Source organism: Petromyzon marinus, chromosome 65, assembly GCF_048934315.1.
Source record: "Petromyzon marinus isolate PM22_M1 ecotype Great Lakes invasive population chromosome 65, UKy_Petmar_22M1.pri1.0, whole genome shotgun sequence".
Classification (NCBI taxonomy): Eukaryota; Metazoa; Chordata; class Hyperoartia; order Petromyzontiformes; family Petromyzontidae; genus Petromyzon; species Petromyzon marinus.
In genome coordinates, this window is record NC_133731.1 from 4,913,698 (window position 1) to 4,940,193 (window position 26,496).

Genomic DNA, 26,496 nt, shown 5'->3' on the forward strand with positions numbered 1-26,496 from the left:
GTCACAACACTATACTGTAGTAAACAGTATACACGTGGTCACAACACTATACTGTACTGTAGTAAACAGTATACACGTGGTCACAACACTATACTGTACTATAGTAAACAGTACACGCGTGGTCACAACACTATACTTTACTGTAGTAAACAGTATACACGTGGTCACAACACTATACTGTACTGTAGTAAACAGTATACACGTGATCACAACACTCTAGTACTATAGTAAACAGTATACACGTGGTCACAACACTATAGTACTATAGTAAACAGTACACACGTGGTCACAACACTATAGTACTATAGTAAACAGTACACACGTGGTCACATCACTATACTGTAGTAAACAGTACATGCGTGGTCACAACACTATACTGTACTGTAGTAAACAGTATACACGTGGTCACAACACTATACTGTACTGTAGTAAACAGTATACACGTGGTCACAACACTAGTACTATAGTAAACAGTATACACGTGGTCACAACACTATAGTACTGTAGTAAACAGTATACACGTGGTCACATCACTATGCTGTAGTTAACAGTACACACGTGGTCACAACGCTATACTGTACTGTAGTAAACAGTATACACGTGATCACAACACTATAGTACTATAGTAAACAGTATACACGTGGTCACAACGCTATAGTACTATAGTAAACAGTACACACGTGGTCACAACACTATAGTACTATAGTAAACAGTACACACGTGGTCACATCACTATACTGTAGTAAACAGTACACACGTGGTCACAACACTATACTGTACTGTAGTAAACAGTATACACGTGGTCACAACACTATAGTACTATAGTAAACAGTACACACGTGGTCACAACACTATAGTACTATAATAAACAGTATACACGTGGTCACAACACTATAGTACTATAGTAAACAGTATACACGTGGTCACAACACTATACTGTACTATAGTAAACAGTACACACGAGGTCACAACACTATAGTACTGTAGTAAACAGTATACACGTGGTCACAACACTATAGTACTATAATAAACAGTATACACGTGGTCACAACACTATAGTACTATAGTAAACAGTATACACGTGGTCACAACACTATAGTACTATAGTAAACAGTACACACGTGATCACATCACTATACTGTAGTAAACAGTACACACGTGATCACAACACTATACTGTACTGTAGTAAACAGTATACACGTGGTCACAACACTATAGTACTATAGTAAACAGTACACACGTGGTCACAACACTATAGTACTATAGTAAACAGTACACACGTGGTCACAACACTATAGTACTATAGTAAACAGTATACGCTCGCACGGATGTTGACTATACGATTGAGGCACGCCGACTGAGACCGAGCATGGGAGACGATTACCCACAATCCCGCAGCGGGAGAGAGAAGAACCATCGGCTCAGTTGTGATCACGTGACGCTCGGCAGACAAAGCGTATACGTACACTACTCGTAGTGCAAGACATCGGCTCGTTTATCAAATTAATATTTACTTAAAAGTTTTTGCTCGTCCTGCAAAACACTCGCAGACCAAGTTACTCGCAATTCAAGGCTTCACTGTACATGCATTAATTGGCTGAAAACACATCAGTTGTATACGGGCACCACCTCCGTGTGTTTTTGCAGATGGCGCGGTGTCGCGAGAGGCAGCTTGCACGAATGACGTTGCCTTTTTTAGTTGGTGCCATTCCTTTATTTCACCCGCATGTGCGTGGCGATCCACCATCCCTCGCTGCTGCCTCTTCAGCGCCTGGATTACAGCTGTGCGTGCCACTTGGGCCGTTCGGTGTTTCAAATGAACCCATCGAATTCTCACCCAGGACTCGGAAATTCTACAGGGGGGGGCGTCGCTCATCTCTCTCTGTGTCTCTCCCCCGTGTCTCTCCCCCGTGTCTCTCCCCGGTGTCTCTCCCCCGTGTTTCTCCCCCGTGTCTCTCCCCCGTGTCTCTCCCCCCGTGTCTCTCCCCCCGTGTCTCTCCCCCGTGTCTCTACCCCGTGTCTCTCCCGCCGTGTCTCTCCCCCATGTCTCTCCCCCGTGTCTCTCCCCCGTGTCTCTCCCCCGTGTCTCTCCCCCGTGTCTCTCCCACCGTGGCTCTCCCACCGTGCCTCTCCCCCCGTGTCTCTCCCCCGTGTCTCTCCCACCGTGTCTCTCCCACCGTGTCTCTCCCACCGTGCCTCTCCCCCCGTGTCTCTCCCACCGTGCCTCTCCCCCCGTGTCTCTCCCCCGTGTCTCTCCCCCGTGTCTCTCCCACCGTGGCTCTCCCACCGTGCCTCTCCCCCCGTGTCTCTCCCCCGTGTCTCTCCCACCGTGTCTCTCCCACCGTGTCTCTCCCACCGTGCCTCTCCCCCCGTGTCTCTCCCCCGTGTCTCTCCCCCGTGTCTCTCCCCCGTGTCTCTCCCCCCGTGTCTCTCCCCCGTGTCTCTCCCCCGTGTCTCTCCCCCCGTGTCTCTCCCCCGTGTCTCTACCCCGTGTCTCTCCCCCGTGTCTCTCCCCCCGTGTCTCTCCCCCGTGTCTCTTCCCCCGTGTCTCTTCCCCCGTGTCTCTTCCCTTGTGTCTCTTCCCCCGTGTCTCTCCCCCGTGTCTCTCCTCCGTGTCTCTTCCCCGTGTCTGCCCCTGTGTCTCTCCCACCGTGTCTCTCCCCCGCGTCTCTCCCCCCGTGTCTCTCCCTCTTGTCTCTCCTCCGTGTCTCTCCCCCGTGTCTCTCCCCCGTGTCTTTCCCCCGTGGCTGCCCCTGTGTCTCTCCCCCGTGTCTCTCCCCCGTGTCTCTCCCCCGTGTCTCTCCCTCGTGTCTCTTCCCCCGTGTCTGCCCCCGTGTCTCTCCCCCGTGTCTCTTCCCCGTGTCTGCCCCTGTGTCTCTCCCACCGCGTCTCTCCCTCTTGTCTCTCCTCCGTGTCTCTCCCCCGTGTCTCTCCCCCGTGTCTCTCCCCCGTGTCTCTCCCCCGTGTCTGGCCCCGTGTCTGCCCCCGTGTCTCTCCCCCGTGTCTCTCCCCCGTGTCTCTTCCCCGCGTCTCTTCCCCCGTGTCTCTTCCCCCGTGTCTCTTCCCCCCTGTCTCTTCCCCCGTGTCTCTCCCCCGTGTCTCTCCCCCGTGTCTCTCCCCCGTGTCTCTTCCCCCGTATCTCTCCCCCGTGTCTCTCCCCCGTGCCTCTCCCCCGTGTCTCTCCCACCGTATCTCTCCCGCCGTGTCTCTCCCCCGTGTCTCTCCCACCGTGTCTCTCCCCCACCGTGTCTCTCCCCCGTGTCTATCCCACCGTGTCTCTCCCCCGTGTCTCTCCCACCGTGTCTCTCCCCCGTGTCTCTCCCACTGTGTCTCTCCCACCGTGTCTCTCCCCCGTGTCTCTCCCACCGTGTCTCTCCCCCGTGTCTCTCCCCCGTGTCTCTCCCTCGTGTCTCTCCCCCGTGTCTCTCCCCACCGTGCCTCTCCCCACCGTGTCTCTCTCCCCCACCGTGTCTCTCTCCCCACCGTGTCTCTCTCCCGTGTCCCTCCCACCGTGCCTCTCCCACCGTGCCTCTCCCCCGTGTCTCTCCCCCGCGTCTCTCCCACCGTGTCTCTCCCCCGTGTCTCTCCCCCGTGTCTCTCCCCCGTGTCTCTCCCCCGTGTCTCTCCCCCGTGTCTCTCCCCCGTGTCTCTCCCTCGTGTCTCTCCCCCGTGTCTCTCCCCACCGTGCCTCTCTCCCCACCGTGTCTCTCTCCCCCACCGTGTCTCTCTCCCCCACCGTGCCTCTCCCCACCGTGTCTCTCTCCCCCACCGTGTCTCTCTTCCCCACCGTGTCTCTCCCCCCCCACCGTGTCTCTCTCCCCCACCGTGTCTCTCTCTCCCCGCACCGCGCTGCAGGCCCCACACCTCCTCCTCCTCCGCCTCCGGACGCCCCGCTGAAGCGCAAGAAGGGCCCGGCGCCCAAGATGCTGGGCAACGAGCTGTGCTCGGTGTGCGGCGACAAGGCCTCGGGTTTCCACTACAACGTGCTGAGCTGCGAGGGCTGCAAGGGCTTCTTCCGGCGCAGCATCATCAAGGGCACCACCTACGCCTGCAAGACGGGCGCCCGCTGCGAGATCGACGTCTACATGCGGCGCAAGTGCCAGGACTGCCGCCTGCAAAAGTGCCGCGCCGTCGGCATGCTGGAGCAGTGTGAGTGGGCGGTGGCAGCGGTGGGCGGTGGGCGGTGGGCGGTGGGCGGTGGCGGTGGGCGGTGGGCGGTGGGCGGTACCGGGCGTGGTAAACGTCGCCGCTGCGGAGACATGAGGTGGCCGGGTGAGCAGGGTGGGGCGGGCGTGGTGCTGGCCACACACACACGCCGACCCGCCCGTGGTGCTGGCCACACACACACGCCGACCCGCCCGTGGTGCTGGCCACACACACGCCCGCCCGCCCGACCCGCCCGCCTCGTGTCGTGTGCCGTGCCTGCTACCCGTTGACAGCACTTGGCCCAACAGTCTGTTGAAGGCTACCTGGGGGCGGGGTGTCTTTGTGCGCGCCTCTCGTTTTTTCCGACCGCCGTTCCGCGAGCACGTCGCACACCACCCCCCCCCCGCCCCCCCCCCCGCCCCGCTCGTCTTTACGTCGGCTTCCAGTGAAGTAGCGAAGCGAACTGTGGGATCCTGCTGCTGACCTCCAAGGCACCCGCTGGGTTCGCCCCCCCCCCCCTGCAAAATGTACGGGAGGTGATCCTCGTTGACTCTCCAACGAGGTCCCCCGAGATCTTCGAATCGCCTTCTGAGGGCTCGGAGGTCAAGGGTCATTCTGCCGTGCGGCTTCCAGGCTTTGGAACGCTTTTTCGTTTTCATAATTCACGGATGACGTGCGCCGGTTTTACAAAACGTAAATGGTGATCGTTGCGATTCTAGATTTGACGCTTTCGTGACTTGCAAGGATCCACACTCTTTGGTTCTATTCGGTAAAGTCACGTAGGTAAAAAAAAAAAATCACGACGTTTCGGCCACAACACAAGCGGCCTTCATCAGGTGACGGGATCGGGCCGTCTGGAGGACAGCGCTGTGATTGCTGCCTTTGCGGGCCCTCTGCCCGCCGCAGGCGTGCTGTCGGAGGAGCAAATCCGGCAGAAGAAGCGTCGGAAAAACGACGAACCCGGCCCCGCGTCGTCCTCGGCCGCCTCCGCCGGCGGCACCAGCGCCTCCACCGCCTCCTCGTCGTCGTCGGCGTCGGCGTCGTCATCGGCGGCGGCGGCGTCTTCGCTGTCGTCGCCTTGCATCGCCCCCTTCCCCGGCCCCTCGTGCTCGTCGGCCGGCGCGGCGGCCGAGCCGCTGACGCCGAACCAGAACGACATGATCCAGAGGCTCGTCGCGGCGCAGCAGCAGTGCAACAAGCGGTCGTTCAGCGACCAGCCCAAGGTCACGGTACGGCACTGGCGGTGGGGGGGGTGGGGGGAGGGGGGGTGGGGAGTGGGGGGGGGGCTGCCGGCGAGCCCCGCGGACAGGGATCGCAAGACAGCGATTGAAATAATTAGGGTTTACGTAGATCTCACCAGTGCACCGCCGTCTAATGGAAGGTGGGAAAACCATGCGGAGCCTGCTGGGTAAAGGGCCAGAATTCGGCGCCGAAGGCCAGGCCAGTTTACCCACTCAGCCACCTGACTCAGCACCCGGGCCTGCTCGTGGGGCATTGGTCTGCCAGGAGGGGGGGGGGGGGATGATTGCTATGTGGTGTCACCTTGGGGACCCCCAGTGGCAGCTGTCCCTGTGCGGGAAAATGTGTCTCAACATCCCTCCCCCTCTCTCTCTCTTTCCCCCCTCTCTCTACCCTCTCCCCACCCCTCATCTCCTTCGCTCCTCTGTCTCCTCTTGTCTCCCATCTCTCTCTTCTCCCCTCTACATCTCCCCCTCCTCCCCTCCCCTCTTCCCCCTCTCCTCTCTCCCCTCTCTCCCTTCCCCCTCTCCATCTCCCCCTCCTCTCTCCCCACCCCTCGTCTCCCTCTCTGTCTCCTCTTGTCTCCCATCTCTCCCTTCTCCCCCTCTCTCTCTCTCCCCTCCTTTCTCTCCCCCTCTGTCCCCTCTCTCCATCTCCCCCTCCATCTCTCTCCCCTCCCCTCTCTCCTCTCTCCCCTCTCCCGCTCTCCCCCACCCCCCTCTCCCATCTCCCTCTCCATCTCCCCCTCTCTCCGTCTCCCCCTCCATCTCTCCCCCCTCCCCTCTCTCCCCTCTCCCGCTCTTCCCCCCCCTCTCCCTTCCCCCTCTCCATCTCCCCTCCGTCTCCCCCTCCATCTCTCTCTCCTCTCTCCCTTCCCCCTCCCCTCTCTCCTCTCTCCCTTCCCCCTCTCCCCTCTCTCCCCTCTCTCCATCTCCCCCTCCGTCTCCCCCTCCATCTCTCTCCCCTCCCCTCTCTCCCTTCCCCCTCTCCATCTCCCCCTCTCTCCATCTCCCCTCCGTCTCCCCCTCCATCTCTCTCTCCTCTCTCCCTTCCCCCTTCCCCCTCTCCATCTCCCCTCTCTCCATCTCCCCCTCCGTCTCCCCCTCCATCTCTCTCCCCTCCCCTCTCTCCCTTCCCCCTCCCTCCCCCCTCTCTCCATCTCCCCCTCCGTCTCCCCCTCCATCTCTCTCCCCTCCCCTCTCTCCCTTCCCCCTCTCCATCTCCCCTCTCTCCATCTCCCCCTCCGTCTCCCCCTCCATCTCTCTCCCCTCCCCTCTCTCCCTTCCCCCTCTCCATCTCCCCTCTCTCCATCTCCCCCTCCGTCTCCCCCTCCATCTCTCCCCTCTCTCCCTTCCCCCTCCCCTCCCCCCTCTCTCCATCCTCGCCCCCCCCCCCCTCCCCCGCGCGTCTCCCTCCTCGCCGCGCACTGCCACCCAGCCGTGGCCGATGAGCTCCGACCCGCACAACCGCGAGGCGAGGCAGCAGCGCTTCGCCCACTTCACGGAGCTCGCCATCATCTCGGTGCAGGAGATCGTCGACTTTGCCAAGCAGGTGCCGGGCTTCCTGGAGCTGTGCCGTGAGGACCAGATCGCCCTGCTCAAGGCCTCCACCATCGAGGTGACGACGCTGGGCCGCCACCCCCCCCCCCCATACCCCTCGTCCCCTCCCGCCAACGCCCACGGAGGAATCCGATGAGCTGCGGATTCCGGCAACGAACGATACGCAGACGGCGGTCGGAGCGCAAAATGGAAGGGAGGCTTAAGCGAGTCGTGTGGATTTTTTTTATCCCCCTCTGGCAAAGGGTTAAGTTCAAACACTCCTCCGGAGTTTTCAGGGTGCAGGTTTTTTTTTTGCTGTTGTTGTGGTTACCTTTCTTGAGGCACTTCCCACGACTTGGGATGCCACGCTTCGGACACTTTCAAAGGCTCGGGTAGTCCTCTTAGCATCGTCGTCGTCGTCATCTTCGTCATGTGGTGGCTTTTCACTCGGTGATGTTGGTCAAATTTGTCGCGCGTTTTTCTTGACGGGGTTTGGGTAACCTTGAAAAATAGGACGTCCGTGATGCCGATTTCTTTTTTTTGTTTGTTTTGGGGGTTTAGATCGCGTAGATGTGTAAACGTTGTGTCGTTAGAACCCGCCACCACCCGACACAGCCAACTAGTAAGGGGTTGTGTCACGTAAACAGAACGTGGCCAATTCGTCACTAGTACAGCATTAGTATATAGTGTAGTGTGTAGTATACTAGTACAGCACTAGTATATAGTATAGTGTGTAGTGTAGTATATAGTGTAGTGTATAGTGTAGTGTGTAGTGTATAGTATTGTATAGTGTAGTGTATAGTAGTGTATAATAGTGTAGTGTATAATAGTATAGTGTAGTGTATAGTGTAGTATATAGTAGTGTATAGTGTTGTAGTGTATAGTATAGTGCAGTGTATAAAAGTGTAGTGTATAGTGTAGTGTGTAGTGTATAATGTAGTGTATAAGTGTAGTGTATAGTAGTGTATAGTGTAGTGTATAGTATAGTGTAGTGTACAGTGTAGTGTAGTATAGTGTAGTGTATAGCAGTGTAGTGTATAGGGTAGTGTATAGTAGTTTAGTGTATAGTAGTGTAGTATATAGTAGTGTATAGTGTAGTAGTGTATAGTAGTGTATAGTGTAGTGTATAGTGTAGTGTATAGTAGTGTAGTGTATAGTAGTGTAGTGTATAGTGTAGTGTATAGTGTAGTGTATAGTAGTGTAGTGTGTAGTAGTGTAGTATAGTGTAGTGTATAGTGTAATGTTTAGTAGTGTAGTGTATAATAGTGTAGTGTATAGTAGTGTAGTATATAGTAGTGTATAGTGTAGTATAGTGTAGTGTATAGCAGTGTAGTGTATAGCAGTGTAGTGTATAGCAGTGTAGTGTATAGGGTAGTGTATAGTAGTTTAGTGTATAGTAGTGTAGTATATAGTAGTGTATAGTGTAGTGTATAGTGTAGTGTATAGAGTAGTAGTATATAGTGTAGTGTATGGTAGTGTATAGTGTAGTGTATAGTAGTGTAGTGTATAGTAGTGTAGTGTATAGTAGTGTAGTGTATAGTGTAGTGTATAGTGTAGTGTATAGTGTAGTGTATAGTAGTGTAGTGTATAGTGTAGTGTATAGTAGTGTAGTGTGTAGTAGTGTAGTGTAGTATAGTGTAGTGTTTAGTAGTGTAGTGTATAATAGTGTAGTGTATAGTAGTGTAGTATATAGTAGTGTATAGTGTAGTGTATAGTGTAGTGTATATTGTAGTGTATAGTAGTGTAGTGTATAGTAGTGTATAGTAGTAGTGTATAGTGTAGTGTATAGTAGTGTATAGTGTAGTGTATAGTGTAGTGTATAGTAGTGTAGTGTATAGTGTAGTGTATAGTAGTATAGTGTGTAGTAGTGTAGTGTATAGTGTAGTGTATAGTGTAGTGTATAGTGTAGTATATAGTAGTGTAGTGTATAGTAGTGTATTGTAGTGTATAGTAGTGTATAGTGTAGTGTATAGTGTAGTGTATAGTAGTGTAGTGTATAATAGTGTGTAGTGTATAGTAGTGTATAGTAGTGTATAGTGTAGTGTATAGTAGTGTATAGTGTAGTGTATAATAGTGTAGTGTATAGTACTGTAGTGTATAGTAGTGTATAGTGTAGTGTAGTATATAGTAGTGTATAGTGTAGTGTACTAGTACAGCCACTGCGGACGCTTCGCCGGCAATTACAACCAGCTTCATGAGATCTGCCTGTCACCTGATGATGCTGGTTGTAAAACAAATGATAGTTTGTTGAATAGTTTGAATGAATGCAGCAGCGTCGTCCGTTGACGGTCGGCGTTTTTTTGCCCTCGCCGTAGATAATGCTTCTGGAGACGTCACGGAGGTACAACAAGGAGGCAGACAGCATAATGTTCCTCAAGGACTTCACCTACAACAAGGATGACTTTGCCCGGGCAGGTCCGTACGTATGTTGTATGCGTACACGTAGCAAGCTGCACTAAACGGAGGTGCGGGGGGAAGGACAACAAACGATCGTTCTCTTTGTGAGTTGATGGGTCTCTGTGTGAGTCTGTGGGTCTCTGTGTGAGTCTATGGGTCTATGTGAGCCTATGGGTCTTTGTGTGAGTCTATGGGTCTCTGCGTGAATCTTTGGATCTCTATGTGAGTCTATGGGTTTCTGTGTGAGTCTATGGGTCTCTGTGTGAGTCTATGGGTCTCTGTGCGAGTCTATGGTTCTATGTGAGTCTATGGGTCTCTTTGTGAGTTGATGGGTCTCTGTGTGAGTCTGTGGGTCTTTGTGTGAGTCTGTTGGTCTATGTGTGAGTCTATGGGTCTCTGTGTGAGTCTGTGGGTCTCTGTGTGTGTCTATGGGTCTCTGTGTGAGTCTGTGGGTCTCTGTGCGAGTCTGTGGGTCTCTGTGTGAGTCTATGGGTCTCTGTGTGAGTCCATGGGTCTCTGTGAGTCTGTGGGTCTCTGTGTAAGTCTATGGGTCTCTGTGTGAGTCTGTGGGTCTCTGTGTAAGTCTATTGGTCTCTGTGTGAGTCTATGGGTCTCTGTGCGTGTCTATGGTTCTCTGTGAGTCTATGGGTCTCTTTGTGAGTTGATGGGTCTCTGTGTGAGTCTGTGGGTCTTTGTGTGAGTCTGTTGGTCTATGTGTGAGTCTATGGGTCTCTGTGTGAGTCTGTGGGTCTCTGTGTGTGTCTATGGGTCTCTGTGTGAGTCTGTGGGTCTCTGTGGGAGCCTATGGGTCTCTGTGTGAGTCTGTGGGTCTCTGTGTGAGTCTTTGGGTCTTTGTGTGAGTCTGTGGGTCTCTGTGTGAGTCTATGGGTCTCTATGTGAGTCTATGGGTCTCTGAGTGAGTTGGTGGGTCTTTGTGTGAGCCTGTGGGTCTTTGTGAGTTGATGGGTCTTTGTGTGAGTCTATGGGTCTCTATGTGAGTCTATGGGTCTCTGTGTGAGTCTATGGGTCTCTGTGTGAGTCTATGGGTCTCTGCGCGAGTCTGTGGGTCTCTGCGCGAGTCTATGGGTCTCTGCGCGAGTCTATGGGTCTCTGCGCGAGTCTGTGGGGGTCTCTGCGCGAGTCTGTGTGCGTGTGTTGAACTTCTTTCGCAAAGCGCACGTGGCCAACCGTGCTGATCGGGGGTGCGCTCAACATGCAGGCCTGCAGTTCGAGTTCATCGACCCGATTTTCGAGTTCTCGAAAGGCATGAAGGACCTCCGACTGGACGACGCGGAGTACGCTCTGCTCATCGCCATCAACATCTTCTCCGCAGGTGCGAGCCCCCGGAATCCCCAGGCCAACGCGTGCGCGTTGCACTTCCAGCTTTTCGTTAAAAAAAAATATAAAACTTGAACGGTGCGGGCAACACAGCGGGGCTGCAACCCGCTGGTCGTTTAAAAGCAACGCGTGATAATAATAATAATAATGATGATGACGGTGATGATGATTCTTTCATCATGCGTAGCGTCTTTAACGGGGGCAAGTGCTGTTAGCGGGCTTCCTACGAAGGCCGGGCACGGCACACGAGGGGGTGGGTGGCCAGCACCACGCCCGGCCGCCTTTGTCTCCCCCAGTGGGCGATGTTTACTACACACCGCACCAGGTGCTCGTTTGAGGCTGAGTCGACCCAGGGGAGGCCCAGGACCGGTTCGTATAATCGTCGCCGGCGTTGGCCGTGAGCGGGAATCGAACCCGGGTCGCCGGGTTCTTAGCGCAGCGCGGCGCTAACCGCTGCACCGCCGCTCCCCGGGCACTCCTTGTCTCACACGCGACGATAGATGCCTTCCTGGAAAAGCGCGTGCATCTCAAAATCGCGTTACGTCAAAAGAAATGTTTCCACAATGAATAATGGTGAAGGGGTTGGGGGGGGGGGGAGGAGGGGTGGGGGGGTTATGGGATTTCGCTCACACTCGCAAACATCATCGCCTGTTTTATCCAATATAATATCCATAACACAGGTCGTTTTTTGTTGCGTTAGATCGTGCAAATGTAAATATGTGTCGTTAAACCCGCCACCACCCGACACGGGCCAATCAGTAAGGTTTGTCACGTCAACAGAAACATTCCAATTCGTTACGAATACAGCGCAGTGGCACAGCTGCTTTAACGACACGTTTATGTTTACGAGATCTAACCCCAAAACAACCTGTAGTATGGATAATATTGATCGCGAAAGCCTTCGTGTTAAACTCATATCGGGTTTTGTATTGTTTATCGGTGCCCCCTACTGCACATCTGTACATTTACATTGTAAAGAAAATTCTTCCATTAGGTCTCATCCATGCGGTTTTAGATACGTGACCAGGTATTGTATTTAGGTGGAAGGTAGTGGGTGAATGGCTTAGTGGGCGGGTTGGGCGAGTGTGTGGACAGCTGAGTGGGGTGATGGGTAAATGGATGAGCAGATGAATGTGTGGTTGGTTGTTTGGTTGAGTGAGTGGATGGGTGGGCGGGAGTGCGAGTGACCAGGTGAGTCAGTGGTTTTGTGGGGGAGTGCACGATGGAGCAGGTGAGTGAGTGGGTGAGTGGGTGGGTGGGTGGGTGAGCGAGTGAGCATGTGAGTGAGTGAGTGAGTGGATTGGTGGGTGGATGAGCGAGTGAGCAGGTGAGTGAGTGAGTGAGTGGATTGGTGGGTGGATTAGCAAGTGAGCAGATGAGTGAGTGAGTGGATTGGTGGGTGGGTTAGCGAGTGAGTGAGGGGATTGGTGGGTGGGTGAGCGAGTGAGCAGGTGAGTGAGTGGATTGGTGAGCAAGTGAGCAGGCGAGTGTATTGGTGGGTGGGTGAGCGAGTGAGCAGGTGAGTGAGTGGATTGGTGAGCAAATGAGCAGGTGAGTGTATTGGTGGGTGGGTGAGCGAGTAAGCGAGTAAGCAAGTGAGTGAGTGGATTGGTGGGTGGGTGAGGAAGTCAGCAGGTGAGTGAGTGGATTGGTGGGTGGGCGAGGGAGTGAGCGGGGGAGTGAGCAAGTGGTTTGGCGAGCATACGAGCGAGCAGGTAACTGCGTGCGTACACACGTGCGCGTGTTTGAGCTTGTCTGTGAGCGTATGTTTGAGTGTGTGTGCGTGGGCCCTTCATCGGTGCTACTCGCTAACAACACTTGCCCCAACAGTCTGTTAAGGCTATACGGGGATCTTTGTCTTGTGTGTGTACGTATGTGTGCAGACCGCCCGAATGTTCAGGACCACCAGCTGGTGGAGAAGCTCCAGCAGCCATACGTGGATGCCTTGCACGCGTACACCTGCATCCAGCGACCCACGGTACCCAGCATGCACCAGTAATACCCCATAATGCATCAGCATGAGCAATTGCCCAGCATGCTTCGGCAAAACTCAGCATGCACAGCAACTGCCGAGGATGCATCGGGATTACCCAGCATGCACCACTGCTACCCAGCACCCACGGTGCTGCAGTAGCGATTACCCAGCATGCATCATGACAAGTAATTTACCCAGAATGAACCACGACTGCCCAGAATGCACGACAGCTACAGATAATGCATCAAGATTACCCAACATGCACCACTGCTACCCAGCACCCACCACGGCTACCCGCGATTCGACAATGCCCATCGTGCGGCAATAGCAATTACCCAGCATGCATCACGACCATTAATTACCCAGCATATGCCACGGCTACCCAGGATGCACCACAGCTACAGAACAGGCACCACAACTACCCAGCATGCATCAGTGTTTCCCAACAAGTACGTGTTTTTGTACTTGCCCCAATAGCCTGTTAAAGGCTGCATGGGGGATCTTTATGTTTGTCTGTTTGTATATGTGCATGTGTGCGTGTACATTGTGGGGAGAGGTGGTGTAGCGGGTTAGCGCTACGCTGCGCTACGAACCCGGCGACTCGAGTTCGATTCCCGCTCACGGCCCGCATCAGCGACGGTTATCTGAACCGGTGCTGGGCCTCCCCTAGGTCGACTCGGCCTCAAATGAGTACCTGGTGCAGTGCGTAAAAACATCGCCACTCGGGAGACAAAGGCGGGCCTGGTGGGCGTGGTGCTGGCCACCCACCGCCGTCATGTGCCGCCTTACAAACCTTCGTTAGTGCTGTTCCTCGCCAACGGCACTTGCCCACGACAATCTGTTGAGGTGTATTCTTGGTTCTTTCGGTGAAGTCACGTAGAAGGGAAATAATAAAATAATAAAAATATAAAACAATAAAAATTCTCACGACGTTTCGATTGCAACACAAGCAATCATCGTCAGGTGTGAAAATGTTCTTGCTGCTGTGGTTTTCACACCCGATGATTGCTTGTGTTGCAATCGAAACGTCGTGAGAATTTAATTGTTTTATTTTTTTATTTCCCTTCTACGTTATCATCAGGTGTGAAAGCCCCGGCAAGAAAATTTTAAGAAAAAAAAATTAAAAACCTGTCGAGGCTTTACGGGGGGCGGATTTTTTTCCTTCTCTCCGTAGGATCACGTGATGTTCCCGCGCATGCTCATGAAGCTGGTGTCCCTGCGCACGCTGAGCAGCGTCCACTCGGAGCAGGTCTTTGCGCTGCGCCTCCAGGACAAAAAACTGCCGCCCCTTCTGTCCGAGATCTGGGACGTTCACGAGTGAAGGGCCATCCGCCGGGGTGGCCGCCGCCGCTGCCGCCCTCGTCCTCGGCTGTTGTCTATCCGCTGCTGGATGAAGGATTTCCCGCCAAGCCGTCGGGATCTCCGGCGGCCTTGCGACGATGCAGCCTGGACTCTCTGTTCGCCACTCCTCCGTGCCAGCGACGGACACCCTGCCCCCGTGCACTTTATCCGTTCTTTGGCTGCCGCTCCCTTCTTTAGTCGCGAGCCGTTGCGGATAGCCAGCCGGGCTTGGGCAGGACCCGCCGCCGATGCCAGTACCAAAATGTGAGAATAGGTTTTCCCCTTTTTTTCTGGCCACCAAACAGGTTGTGTTAAGATGTTAAAACGCCAAACTGAAACCGTTTTTACAAGGAATCACGTCACTGCGTTTACCACGGTGCTTGTGGTCAGGATGCAAGCAAACAAAAAAAAATCTGATGATATATATGATGGCATCGTCCTTGAAACTGATTGGTCCACACCAGAGACGGCTTTCTTTTGAGCCTCGTCTCAAAAGGTGTCAGACCAGAGGCTGCCAAGACGCCCTTTGGGCGGGCGGGCGGGCGGGGGGGGTGGGGGAGAAAACCTATTCTCATTTTATTTTTACTTTTACTTCACACCACCAGGTAAGGCCCACTGAGCCGTGTGGCTCTTTTTTTTGCATAAGCGAGCAGGCCGTCACAAATGATAGCCTCAACGACAAGGGGGCTTATCGTCGCGTGGAAATGTATAGCAGCAGCCAAACGCTGCCGCTTGTGGATGAGGAAGGAGGATTAACCCAGAGAATCACGGAGAGAAAATCCACACGACCACGGTGTGAGACAGACAGAGAGAGAGAGAGACACACACTGCAACTTCAAATATAGCAACGGGCGTCGGGGGTCGAACCCACGACCTCATCCACGTGGATTTTTTTTTCTTCCTTCTTGCCGTCCGCGACGCTGTTGGGCCGCTCAGCGATCGCCGCCGCCGTTTTGCTCGACGGCAGCGAGGTTTTCGTTTCGTTTGTTTGCGACGATTTTAGCATTCACGAGGCACTTCCCACGATTTAGGATGCACGCTTCAGCCACTTTAAAAGACTCGGGGTTGTCGTTAATTTCGTCGTCATCGTCGTCATCTGGCGGCTTTTCACTCGGTGTGCTGCGTAGCACGCCCCGACCGATTGTGACCGCGATGCAAGTGCGAACAGCTTGTCCCGCGTTTTGCTTGTAACCACGTGGGTGACCTGAAAAAGAATATTACGTTTAGTCCGACATGCTCGGATGAGCTGGACCGTAACCCGTTTCCCAACCCTCTCCCATTCCGCTGACGGTACGCACCTCCACGTGCCGTCCATCGGAGGCAAAACTAAAACAAACTTAATCGGTGCGTCCTCAGGCCGGAAGACGCACCGAGGCTCGCACGAGGCCGCGCGGCACGGTCTGGCGCCAGCGGAGATGGCGGCGCTCGAGTCCCCTGCGGTTCGCTGCGGCGAGTGCAGTGTCCTCAAGTAAGATTAGCGAACGCCGAAACACTTGGGACATTCCGAGATTCGGCAAACGAACGGAGCCACCATCCTGCAACTTTGCAGGCGTCTCGGAACGGCAAAGGGTGAACGCAGCGTGGCCCCGCGTGGCGGCCACGCCGCTGCACGTGGACTGACCTGTAAGCTGCGGGGGGCAGCAGCGAGTGTTGGCGGATCGCCGCACAGATGGGTTTGCTAATCTCCCTTCCCCATGGGTGGGCATCGAGGGGGGGGGAGGGGGTGGGGGAGGGGGGGGATGTAAGCCCGACCCGCTAGGAGAAGACGGTACATCAAGTCGACTAAACGGAATCAAGAGTCTTTGTTAATCCTGGAGAAATCCGATGAGCTGTGAAGCTCTTTTTTTTTTTTCCACAGCTGTCCGTTTTTCTCACGAAAATTGTGTTCGTTATAATGTTTTTAATGCACCCGCAACCGCGGGCAAGACAGAGACGGTAAACAGAACTTGCTTGTGGGTATTAAAGAAAAAAAAACTCATTTTTTTATGCAGTTAGCCAAACATTCCAACGTTGGGCAACGGAGCTTGGGGCAATTGTTGGCTCGTCCGCGGTTTCCCACGCCTCCTGAATCTCTCGAGGACACATTTGTAACTTCACCTCGAACACCGCCAGCGTCTCGTTCATGTCGGTGCCATTGCAAGGCCGGCCCCAGTTCACCAGCAAGCACGCCTGCGGGTCGTCACCCCTCGGTTACAAAGCATTTACTTTGGTGGAGAGCTAATATGACACAGGCAATTTAAACAATAACGAAACTATTTTATTTTACCGAGCAAGGAGGCCCCCACTGAGCTATAGGGCTCTTTTTCAGAGGCGACCCTGGCCACAAACGATAGCCCAAGGGGCAAGGGGCTCACGCGGAAATTTACAGCAGTAGTCAAATATTCCAAACGCGCGATGTTGACTCTAAATGTGGAGGGAAAAACCGGAGGGTCCGGAGAAAAGTCCACGCGACCACGGGGAGAGAGAGAGAGAGAGACCGCAAACTGCAGATATACAGCAGCAGGCGTCAGGGTCGGGATTGAACCCACGACCTCCTGTATACCAGGCGAGGTAGTTAACATCTCATAGCCACCGTGATGATGATGATGAGAGACGCAAACTCCAAATATACAGCAGCAGGCGTCAGGGTCGGGATCGAACCCACGACCTCCTGCGTACCAGGCGAGGCGGTTAACATCTCCTAGCCACCGCGACTCCCGTACGTAATTTAACAATTCGGTTGGGACGCTTCGCCGGTAGCTGCAACCGTATAATCAGAATTCTCGTAGATCACTTTTCACAACAAGACTCTGTGCGGCCGCACCCGTGACGTCACATCCGTATTCCATAGGGGAGCCGCAATGGCGAGGCGTTAACTCCCTCGCCCGGTCTGCAGGATGTCGTGGGTTCGACCCGGGACCCCCCGACGCCCGTTGTATATATTTGGGGCCCGCGTTGTGTTCTCGCCGTGGCCGCGCTGATTCTTCTCCCCGGGTCCTCCGGTTTTCCCTTCCACGTTTAGAAACGACATCCCGCGTTCCGTTCAAGAGTGTTTGGCAGCTGTACGTTTCCCCGCGCGCGCGCGGGCGATGAGCCACGTGGGTTGAGCCGTGATTTGCGATGACCAGGTGGCTTCTGAAATAGAGCTGTGTAGCTCAGTGGGCCTCGCCCGTTAAAATAAAACAAAAAATTTAATGAAATTTTTGGGGGGTTTTTTTTTTGCTTGTGTTGCAATCAGTTGAGGCCCACTTAGCTGTAAAATAAGAGAGCGTACTGCACAGGATATCGTGTTTTTTTTTATTTAAAGCTTTCGTGACTGCAAGGGGATTCATATTCTGTGTACTTTCGGTAAAGTCACCACGTAGAAGGGAAACGAAAAAATAATAAAAGTAAAAATATATTTTAAAAAATAAAAATATATGTTATATTTTTATTATTTTATTGTTTCCCTTCTACGTGGTGACTTTACCGAAAGAACCAGGGATAGGATATCGTGTGTTTAGTTTGTTGTCCTTCCCCTTGCGTCTCCGATTAGCAGGGTTGGCTCCGTACGGTGCGAAAGAAGTTCAACGTACATTAAATACACGTCCGTCTTAAAAACTATTCTTTTTTTTTTAAACCGGCCTTTACCGCCCCCCCCGCCTAAATCCCTTCCCGCCTTCCATACACGGCGGTGGCGCATTGGTGGGGTAATCTACGGATGAGATGCGCCGTTTTCCCCCGATGCTAAATTATGATTATTATCGTCAAAAGGATTCTCTACTGGGGCATTTTCAAATCTACAGACGATAACCTCTCCCCTCCCCCCCTGCCCCCCGGCGTCGACATGCAAAGGGGGCAGCTCCTTTGCCCTGCGATCGTTGTTGAGTTGCTACCGGGGAGGGGGGGCGAGGTGGGTAGTCTTGTAAGGCGTGTTCGCGTGACTGTTGTTGCTACGATCAAGACGAATGTACCGTGTTTGTTCATCTCGCTCGCGTTGTTCGGCGCCACGACGACGTCCGACGTTTCGCGCCACCACCCCCCCCCCCTTCCCCCCCCCCCCACGATCGGCACAGATCATCGTAACACGAGTGCCGGTGGCCGCGAGCGGCAAATCCGGCACACGGGGGGTCCGGCCGCCGGGGGCCTCGACAGTTTTACAGCGGCAAGCGACGATCGGGCGTGCCGGAGAGAGAGAGAGAGGAGGGGGGGGGGTGGGTAAGGACGCGGCTGCCGTAGCACTCCGCACACGATCTGCTCGTGTCGCGAACTCTCCTCTCGCTAGGCAGCGGCGGGGTGGGCCGGGGCCCTGCCGGCCGTAACGTCCGTCGCGCGATCTCCGGAGGCAAGTCTAAACCAGAAGCACACAGAGGGGTATAACCACACCCCCCTCACCGTGTTCATACAGGGGCGTCGCTCCACACCTACTTATTTTTCCACTGCGCAACCGGGCCGTGCCGGTACCCGCGCCGAGCCAGCCCCGGCGCGTGGACCCGGCGGAGGCACGGGGGGGGCGGGGGGTGGGGGGTGGGGGTCCGTGTTTTTTTCCCCCCCCCCCCACCCCTCTCGCGCTGCAGAAGACGTAGCCGTTGCCGACCCGTGACGTCGCGCGCGTCGGCGATCGGTGTCGGCGACGCACAAGCAACAAAGTTGCGCAAGCAACAAAGTCTCGCGCGGTGAACTCTTCACCGCCCCCCGCTCCCGAGACGACTGCGGGTCGCCGGTTTTGGCCGGGGCGCCCCGTTCACCGCGGAGAAGCTCCACGCCGTTGCGGTTGCAAGAGACGAACCCGCGGAGAGCGGCGGCGGTGGCGGCGGCACGCCGCAGGGCTTTATGGGTAGCCGGCGCCAAACTCTGCCGCACGGCCCTCCCCGCAAGTGGGCCCTGAGGGAGCCCCCCGGTGCGTCATCGGAACCCGAAACGGTTAATGGGTGCGCGCCGCCTCAGGTTGGCGCCGACCGACGGCGCGATGGACGGTGGCAACGGTTGACGCCGTCCCCCTGGCCCTGCTTGGCCCCCCCGAGCGGGATTCGGGCGTCTTGCCAGCCCGGCGCGCGTCACGGTTTGGTTCTGGGATCGGCGCGGCAAGTAGCCGGTGGGGAATAAACCACCACCAACTTTAACCGCGGTTGTCCCCACGTGAGTGCGGCTCGGATGTGCAGGTGGACAACTGGTCGTTTGTGTTTGTTTTTTTACATTGAGCGAATTCGATGTTTGGCACTTCCGTGTAGGAAAAACACGGTTTCAGTAAAATCAGATTCTTAAAGCTAAAATCCAGGATCAGAGTACTGAGAATAAAATCACTGGAATTTAGGATCGGAGTCTGGAAAGTCAAATCCAGGAGACTGGGATTCAGGATCGGAATCTTGAAAGTCAAATCCAGGAGACTGGGATTCAGGATCGGAGTCTTGGAAAGTCAAAACCAGGAGACTGGGATTCAGGATGGAAGTCTGGAAAGTCAAATCCAGGAGACTGGGATTCAGGATCGGAGTCTTGAAAGTCAAATCCAGGAGATTGGGATTCAGGATCGGAGTCTGGAAAGTCAAATCTAGGAGGTTGGGATTCAGGATCGGAGTCTTGAAAGTCAAATCCAGGAGACAGGGATTCAGGATCGGAGTCTTGTAAGTCAAATCCAGGAGATTGGGATTCAGGATCGGAGTCTGTAAAGTCAAATCCAGGAGATTGGGATTCAGGATCGGAGTCTTGAAAGTCAAATCCAGGAGACTGGGATTCAGGATCGGAGTCTTGAAAGTCAAATCCAGGAGACTGGGATTAAGGATCGGTGTCTTGAAAGTCAAATCCAGGAGACTGGGATTCAGGATCGGAGTCTGGAAAGTCAAATCCAGGAGACTGGGATTCAGGATCGGAGTCTTGAAAGTCAAATCCAGGAGACTGGGATTCAGGATCGGAGTCTTTATTGAGCCATGGCTGCAGGAAAATGACTGGTCCTCAAACCCAGTCTCTCTCTCTTTCAAGACACATGCATATAAAGAGTGGTTTTGTGTTTAACGTGCATTATTATTTAAAAAGCTCTTTCTCGGATTTTATTATATGTTAAGGTTTGTCTTAAAGCTGAAAATAAGCCACGGTCTTACTGGTATAAACTAATAAAACACATTGCAAATATAGTGTTTGTATCAATTTGCAACTGTTAGGTGGCAAATCAAAAACGTGATTGAATGCTAAATTAAAGTATTTCTTTTTTAATGTCTCTTGGAGGGCATCGGGTTGTGGCGATGTAACAACACCTGCATAGATTTATACTGCCTGCCGTCATTTGGAACCGGGCTTAATTTTAAAATCTTGTACCTTTTCGGAGGTGGTAGTAATAACATTATTTTTTTGTAATACAAAAGAAAAAATGTAAATAACAAACATCATCGTCGTCGGGCTTTTAGGGGTGTTGTGTAATAACCCAGAAGACATTGCTGTATATGAAATTTAAAAAAAAACTTATATTGTCAAAAGGCTTGTACAAAAATCATGTAAATTGAGACGCGCGAGGAAAAAAAAATAATGGCAAATGTACAAAAAAAAACCACACGCGCACAATAAATGCGTCATCCAATAACAAGCTGATGGTTATTGTTGTTGTTGTTGTTTTTTTTAGTGGCGCTCTGTGATATCCGAACGGAACCGTGTGTGGGCTTCGTTTTCATCACCGCCGGCTTCTAGCTCTCACCCCCTGTAGTAAAGCACAGGGGGTTGGGAGCGTGTCTTGTTATCGGGCAATCGCTACGCAAGGGTATTACGTGCACAGCAGTTTTAACACGTGGGAAGTAATTGTAGACTTTCGGCGACCAATGTTATCCATGATTGAGGTTTGGTCTTTTTTTGGGGGGGGGGGGCGGGGGGGGGGGCGGGGTTAGATCGCGTAAGGGGCCGTCCATAAATGACGTCACGCACCTAGGGAGGGGGGGTCGGACATTTGTGACGATGTGTGACGATGGGTGGGGGGGGAGTTTGAGAAATGTGACGTCACATCAAAATGCAGCAACTTGAAATAAATACAGACAACGCGTTATGCTTAATTAAATAGACTTTTTAATAAATGTTTTCTACCTACAACATCAGAGTGCAGCGCCACATTAAATACGCAACTACAATGACAATAGTTTAAAGCGATTTGAAGCATGTTTTACATATTTTTGTGGGGGGGGGGCATAGCTTTGTGACGTCATTTGAGGGGGGGGTTCTGACTTTTCGTGACGCCGTGTGACTAGGGGGGGGGGTGGTGCAAAAAATCGTCCCAAATCGCGTGACGTCATTTATGGACGGCCCCTAAATGTAAATGCGTGTCGTTAAACCCGTCCACCACCCGACACGCAGCCGACTGGTAGAGGTTTGTCACGTGACCAGTTCGCTACTTATACAGCACAAGGGTTGTGTGTTGGAGAGTAAACCCGCGAGCGAAATTTACAATTCCGAGTACGACGTTTCGCCAACAATTACAACCAGCATCATCAGGCGACAGCCATATTTGGCTGTGTCGGGTGGTGGTGGGTTTCACGACACGCATTCACATTTACGCGATCTACCCCCCCCCCCAAAAAAAAAATAAACTCTTATGGGTAACGCGCACCGTAGGGTATTTTACGGACACCATCAATTGCCGTGACCCAGCCTTGCGGTGAGTCTTTAAAACAGAGATAGGTCATGAAGACAGAGGTGGGTCTTTAAGACAGGTGAGTTTGAGACAGGTGAGTGAGACAGGTGAGTTTGAGACAGGTGAGTTTGAGACAGGTGAGTTTGAGACAGGTGTTTTATTAAAGACAGGTGAGTCTTTAAAACAGAGATAGGTCATGAAGACAGAGGTGGTCTTTAAGACAGGTGAGTTTGAGGCAGGTGAGTTTGAGACAGGTGAGTTTGAGACAGGTAGGTGTTTTATTAAAGACAGGTGAGTCTTTAAAACAGAGATAGGTCATGAAGACAGGTGGGTCGTTAAGACAGGTGATTTCGAGACAGGTAGGTGAGACAGGTGAGTTTGAGAGAGGTGAGTTTGAGACAGGTAGGTGTTTTATTAAAGACAGGTGAGTCTTTAAAACAGATAGGTAATGAAGACAGAGGTGGGTCTTTAAGACAGGTGAGTTTGAGGCATGTGAGTGAGACAGGTGAGTTTGAGACAGGTAGGTGTTTTATTAAAGACAGGTGAGTCTTTAAAACAGAGATAGGTCATGAAGACAGAGGTGGGTCTTTAAGACAGGTGAGTTCGAGGCAGGTGAGTGAGACAGGTGAGTTTGAGACAGGTGTTTTATTAAAGACAGGTGAGTTTAAAACATAGGTAATGAAGACAGGTGGGTCTTTAAGACAGGTGAGTTTGAGACAGGTGTTTTATTAAAGACAGGTGAGTTTAAAACATAGGTAATGAAGACAGGTGGGTCTTTAAGACAGGTGAGTTTGAGACAGGTGTTTTATTAAAGACAGGTGAGTTTAAAACATAGGTAATGAAGACAGGTGGGTCTTTAAGACAGGTGAGTTTGAGGCAGGTGAGTTTGAGACAGGTGAGTTTGAGACAGGTGAGTTTGAGACAGGTAGGTGTTTTATTAAAGACAGGTGAGTCTTTAAAACAGAGATAGGTCATGAAGACAGGTGGGTCGTTAAGACAGGTGAGTTTGAGACAGGTGAGTTTGAGACAGGTGAGTTTGAGACAGGTAGGTGTTTTATTAAAGACAGGTGAGTCTTTAAAACAGATAGGTCATGAAGACAGAGGTGGGTCTTTAATACAGGTGAGTCTTTAAGACAGAGACAGGGGTGAGTCTTTAAGACAGAGGTGAGTCTTTAAGACAGAGACAGGTGAGTCTTGCAGACAGGTGAGTCTTTAAGACAGAGACAGGGGTGGGTCTTTAAGACAGGTGAGTCTTTAAGACAGAGACAGGGGTGAGTCTTTAAGACAGGTGAGTCTTTAAGACAGGTGAGTCTTTAAGACAGAGACAGGTGGGTCTTTAAGACAGGTGCGTCTTGCAGACAAGAGTTGAGTCTTTAAGACAGAGACAGGAGTGAGTCTATAAGACAGAGGTGAGTCTTTAAGACAGACAGGTGAGTCTTGCAGACAGGTGAGTCTTTAGGACAGAGACAGGGGTGAGTCTTTAAGACAGAGATAAGGGTGGGTCTTTAAGACAGGTGAGTCTTTAAGACAGGTGAGTCTTTAAGACAGAGACAGGGGTGAGTCTTTAAGACAGAGATAAGGGTGGGTCTTTAAGACAGGTGAGTCTTTAAGACAGGTGAGTATTTAAGACAGAGACAGGAGTGGGTATTTAAGACAGAGACAGAGGTGAGTCTTTAAGACAGAGGTGGGTCTTTAAGACAGGTGAGTCTTGCAGACAGGTGAGTCTTTAAGACAGAGACAGGGGTGAGTCTTTAAGACAGAGATAAGGGTGGGTCTTTAAGACAGGTGAGTCTTTAAGACAGAGACAGGGGTGAGTCTTTAAGACAGAGATAAGGGTGGGTCTTTAAGACAGGTGAGTCTTTAAGACAGGTGAGTCTTTAAGACAGAGATAAGGGTGGGTCTTTAAGACAGGTGAGTCTTGCAGACAGGTGAGTCTTTAAGACAGAGACAGGGGTGAGTCTTTAAGACAGAGATAAGGGTGGGTCTTTAAGACAGGTGAGTCTTTAAGACAGAGACAGGAGTGGGTCTTTAAGACAGGTGAGTCTTTAAGACAGAGACAGGAGTGAGTCTTTAAGACAGACAGAGGTGAGTCTTGCAGACAAGAGGTGAGTCTTTAAGACAGAGGTGGGTCTTTAAGACAGGTGAGTCTTTAAGACAGGTGAGTCTTTAAGACAGAGGTGAGTCTTTAAGACAGAGGTGAGTCTTTAAGACAGGTGAGTCTTGCAGACAAGAGGTCTTTAAGACAGAGACAGGGGTGGGTCTTTAAGACAGGTGAGTCTTTAAGACAGAGACAGGTGAGTCTTGCAGACAAGAGGTCTTTAAGACAGAGGCTAGTCTTTTTTTTTTGAAGATGGGAGACGTTGTCTTTATCGATATCAATTCACCTCGACAATCGATTGCTCATCCCTGCCGTGTCCCCCCACCTCCACCACCCTCGATCCGAATTTGGCCTCAAATCGACTCCGCGAGACCCTCGACTGATCGGGTCTGGCCGGTCACGTGACTATCCAGACTCGATCAGTCGAGAATCTCCCAGAGTCGATCCAAATTTGGCCTCGAATCGACTCTGCGAAACCATCGACTGATCGGGTCTGGCCAGTCACGTGACTAGGCCACCACCACCGCCGCCGCCACTCATTCTGAACGACTGCACGTTGCGTTGACTCATGCGAACTAACTTAACTTGACAGTAATCATTACTGCCGTAATTTAAAAAGGTTTTCGTTCGTTTATACATATTAAAAAAAGAAACATGGTTTCCCTCAGCGCCGCGCTCAAGCTGTTTCAGAAGCAGACGTACTCGTGCCTGTCCCATCGAAGCGGCATGTATTTGTGCTTCGGCGGCTTCGTGCTGGTGCTCGTGTCGGCGCTGCAGTTCGGCGAGGTGAGGCGCAACATTTGGATCCAAGTTTATTTTTGTTTAAAAAAAAAATACATAAAAATTATTAATGCGGGGGGAGAGCGATTTTACACGAGTATCTACATTTGGTAGTCCGGATAGGCGGTACCCCGCCCCCTCTACGCTTGTCGACGCTCGCGATTGGCCGCCAGTCGCGGCGCGTGGCGGAGCGGACCAATGGGGTGCTCCGCATGGGCGGCGCGCGCCGAAGCTGACTGGGAAATGTAGCGCCCATTTGACTCGTCAAAACAAACCATCATCATCGTTACGTGGAGGGGGGGCTGGGTCGATAAATTTGGTACCAAATAGGCCGCGAACCCGTAGGCATCGCTGTCAACCCGTACGGTTTACCCCGTATTCTTGTACAGGGAAGTTGAGTTTTTTCAGGGACTTTGTAGGATGAACGTTGAGATTTATAAGTGGCACGGGGTGACCAATGAGGTCTAAAATAGTCTAATAAGGTAGGGCGCTGATAAGGGGTTGACAGGTTTGCTGTACACTACACTATACACTACTATACACTGCACTATACACTACACTATACACTACTATACACTACACTCTACACTATACTATACACTACACTACTATACACTGCACTATACACTACACTACTATATACTATACACTACACTATATACTACTATACACTACTATACACTACACTATACACTACACTATACACTACACTATACACTACTATACACTACACTATACACTACTATACACTGCACTATACACTACACTACTATACACTACACTATACACTACACTATACACTACACTATACACTACACTATACACTACTATACACTACACTATAAACTGCACTATACACTACACTGTACACTACACTATACACTGCACTATACACTACACTACTATACACTATACACTACACTATATACTACTATACACTACACTATACACTACTATACACTACACTATACACTACACTGTACACTACACTATATACTACTATACACTACACTATACACTACACTATATACTATTATACACTACTATACACTACACTATACACTACACTATACACTAAACTATACACTACACTACACTATACACTACACTGTACACTACACTATACACTACACTCTACACTACTATACACTACACTATACACTACTATACACTACTCTATACACTGCACTATACACTACACTACTATACACTATACTATACACTACACTATACACTACACTATACACCACTATACACTACACTACTATACACTACACCATACACTACTATACACTACTATACAATACACTATACTATACACTACACACTACACTATATACTACTATACACTACACTATACACTACTATACACTACACTATACACTACACTATACACTACACTATATACTGCTATACACTACACTATACACTACTATACACTGCACTATACACTACACTGTACACTACACTATATACTACTATACACTACACTATACACTACACTATACACTACTATACACTACACTATACACTACTATACACTACACTGTACACTACACTGTACACTACACTGTACAATACACAATATATTACTATACACTACACTATATACTACTATACACTACACTATACACTACTATATACTACTGTACACTACTATACACTACACTATACACTACTATACACTACACTATACACTACTATACACTACACTACTATACACTACATTATACACTACTATACACTACACTATACACTACACTATACACTACACTATATACTACTATACACTACACTATACACTATATACTACTATACACTACACTATACACTACACTATACACTACTATACACTACACTATATACTACTATACACTACACTATACACTACACTGTACACTACACTATACACTACACTCTACACTATACACTACACTATATACTACTATACACTCCACTATACACTACACTATATACTATTATACACTACACTATACACTACTATACACTACACTATACACTACTATACACTACACTATATACTAATATACACTACACTATATACTACGATACACTACAC

General features: G+C 51.3%; 2 protein-coding genes across 6 annotated transcripts in view; both read left to right on the top strand.

Annotated features, from left to right (window-relative positions):
• The window catches only part of LOC116956414 (oxysterols receptor LXR-beta-like), a 48,541-nt gene extending 28,035 nt beyond the window's left edge, over window positions 1-20,506 (top strand). For all 3 annotated transcript variants that reach the window (XM_076054268.1, XM_076054267.1, XM_076054266.1), the window contains 7 exons: window positions 3,856-4,149; window positions 5,053-5,375; window positions 6,823-7,002; window positions 9,239-9,338; window positions 10,540-10,653; window positions 12,542-12,636; window positions 13,808-20,506. In XM_076054268.1, coding sequence (XP_075910383.1) covers window positions 3,856-4,149; window positions 5,053-5,375; window positions 6,823-7,002; window positions 9,239-9,338; window positions 10,540-10,653; window positions 12,542-12,636; window positions 13,808-13,954 — 1,253 coding nt within the window. In that variant the 3' untranslated portion in view covers window positions 13,955-20,506. The remainder of the gene's footprint in view (window positions 1-3,855; window positions 4,150-5,052; window positions 5,376-6,822; window positions 7,003-9,238; window positions 9,339-10,539; window positions 10,654-12,541; window positions 12,637-13,807) is intronic.
• Window positions 20,507-24,086: 3,580 nt separating this feature from the next.
• The window catches only part of GNPTAB (N-acetylglucosamine-1-phosphate transferase subunits alpha and beta), a 41,509-nt gene continuing 39,099 nt past the window's right edge, over window positions 24,087-26,496 (top strand). For 2 of the 3 annotated variants that reach the window (XM_076054273.1, XM_076054275.1), the window contains exon 1: window positions 24,088-24,422. In XM_076054273.1, coding sequence (XP_075910388.1) covers window positions 24,291-24,422 — 132 coding nt within the window. In that variant the 5' untranslated portion in view covers window positions 24,088-24,290. Of the gene's footprint in view, window positions 24,423-26,496 lie in introns of all 3 variants that reach the window. The other variant, XM_076054274.1, reaches the window with a different exon arrangement.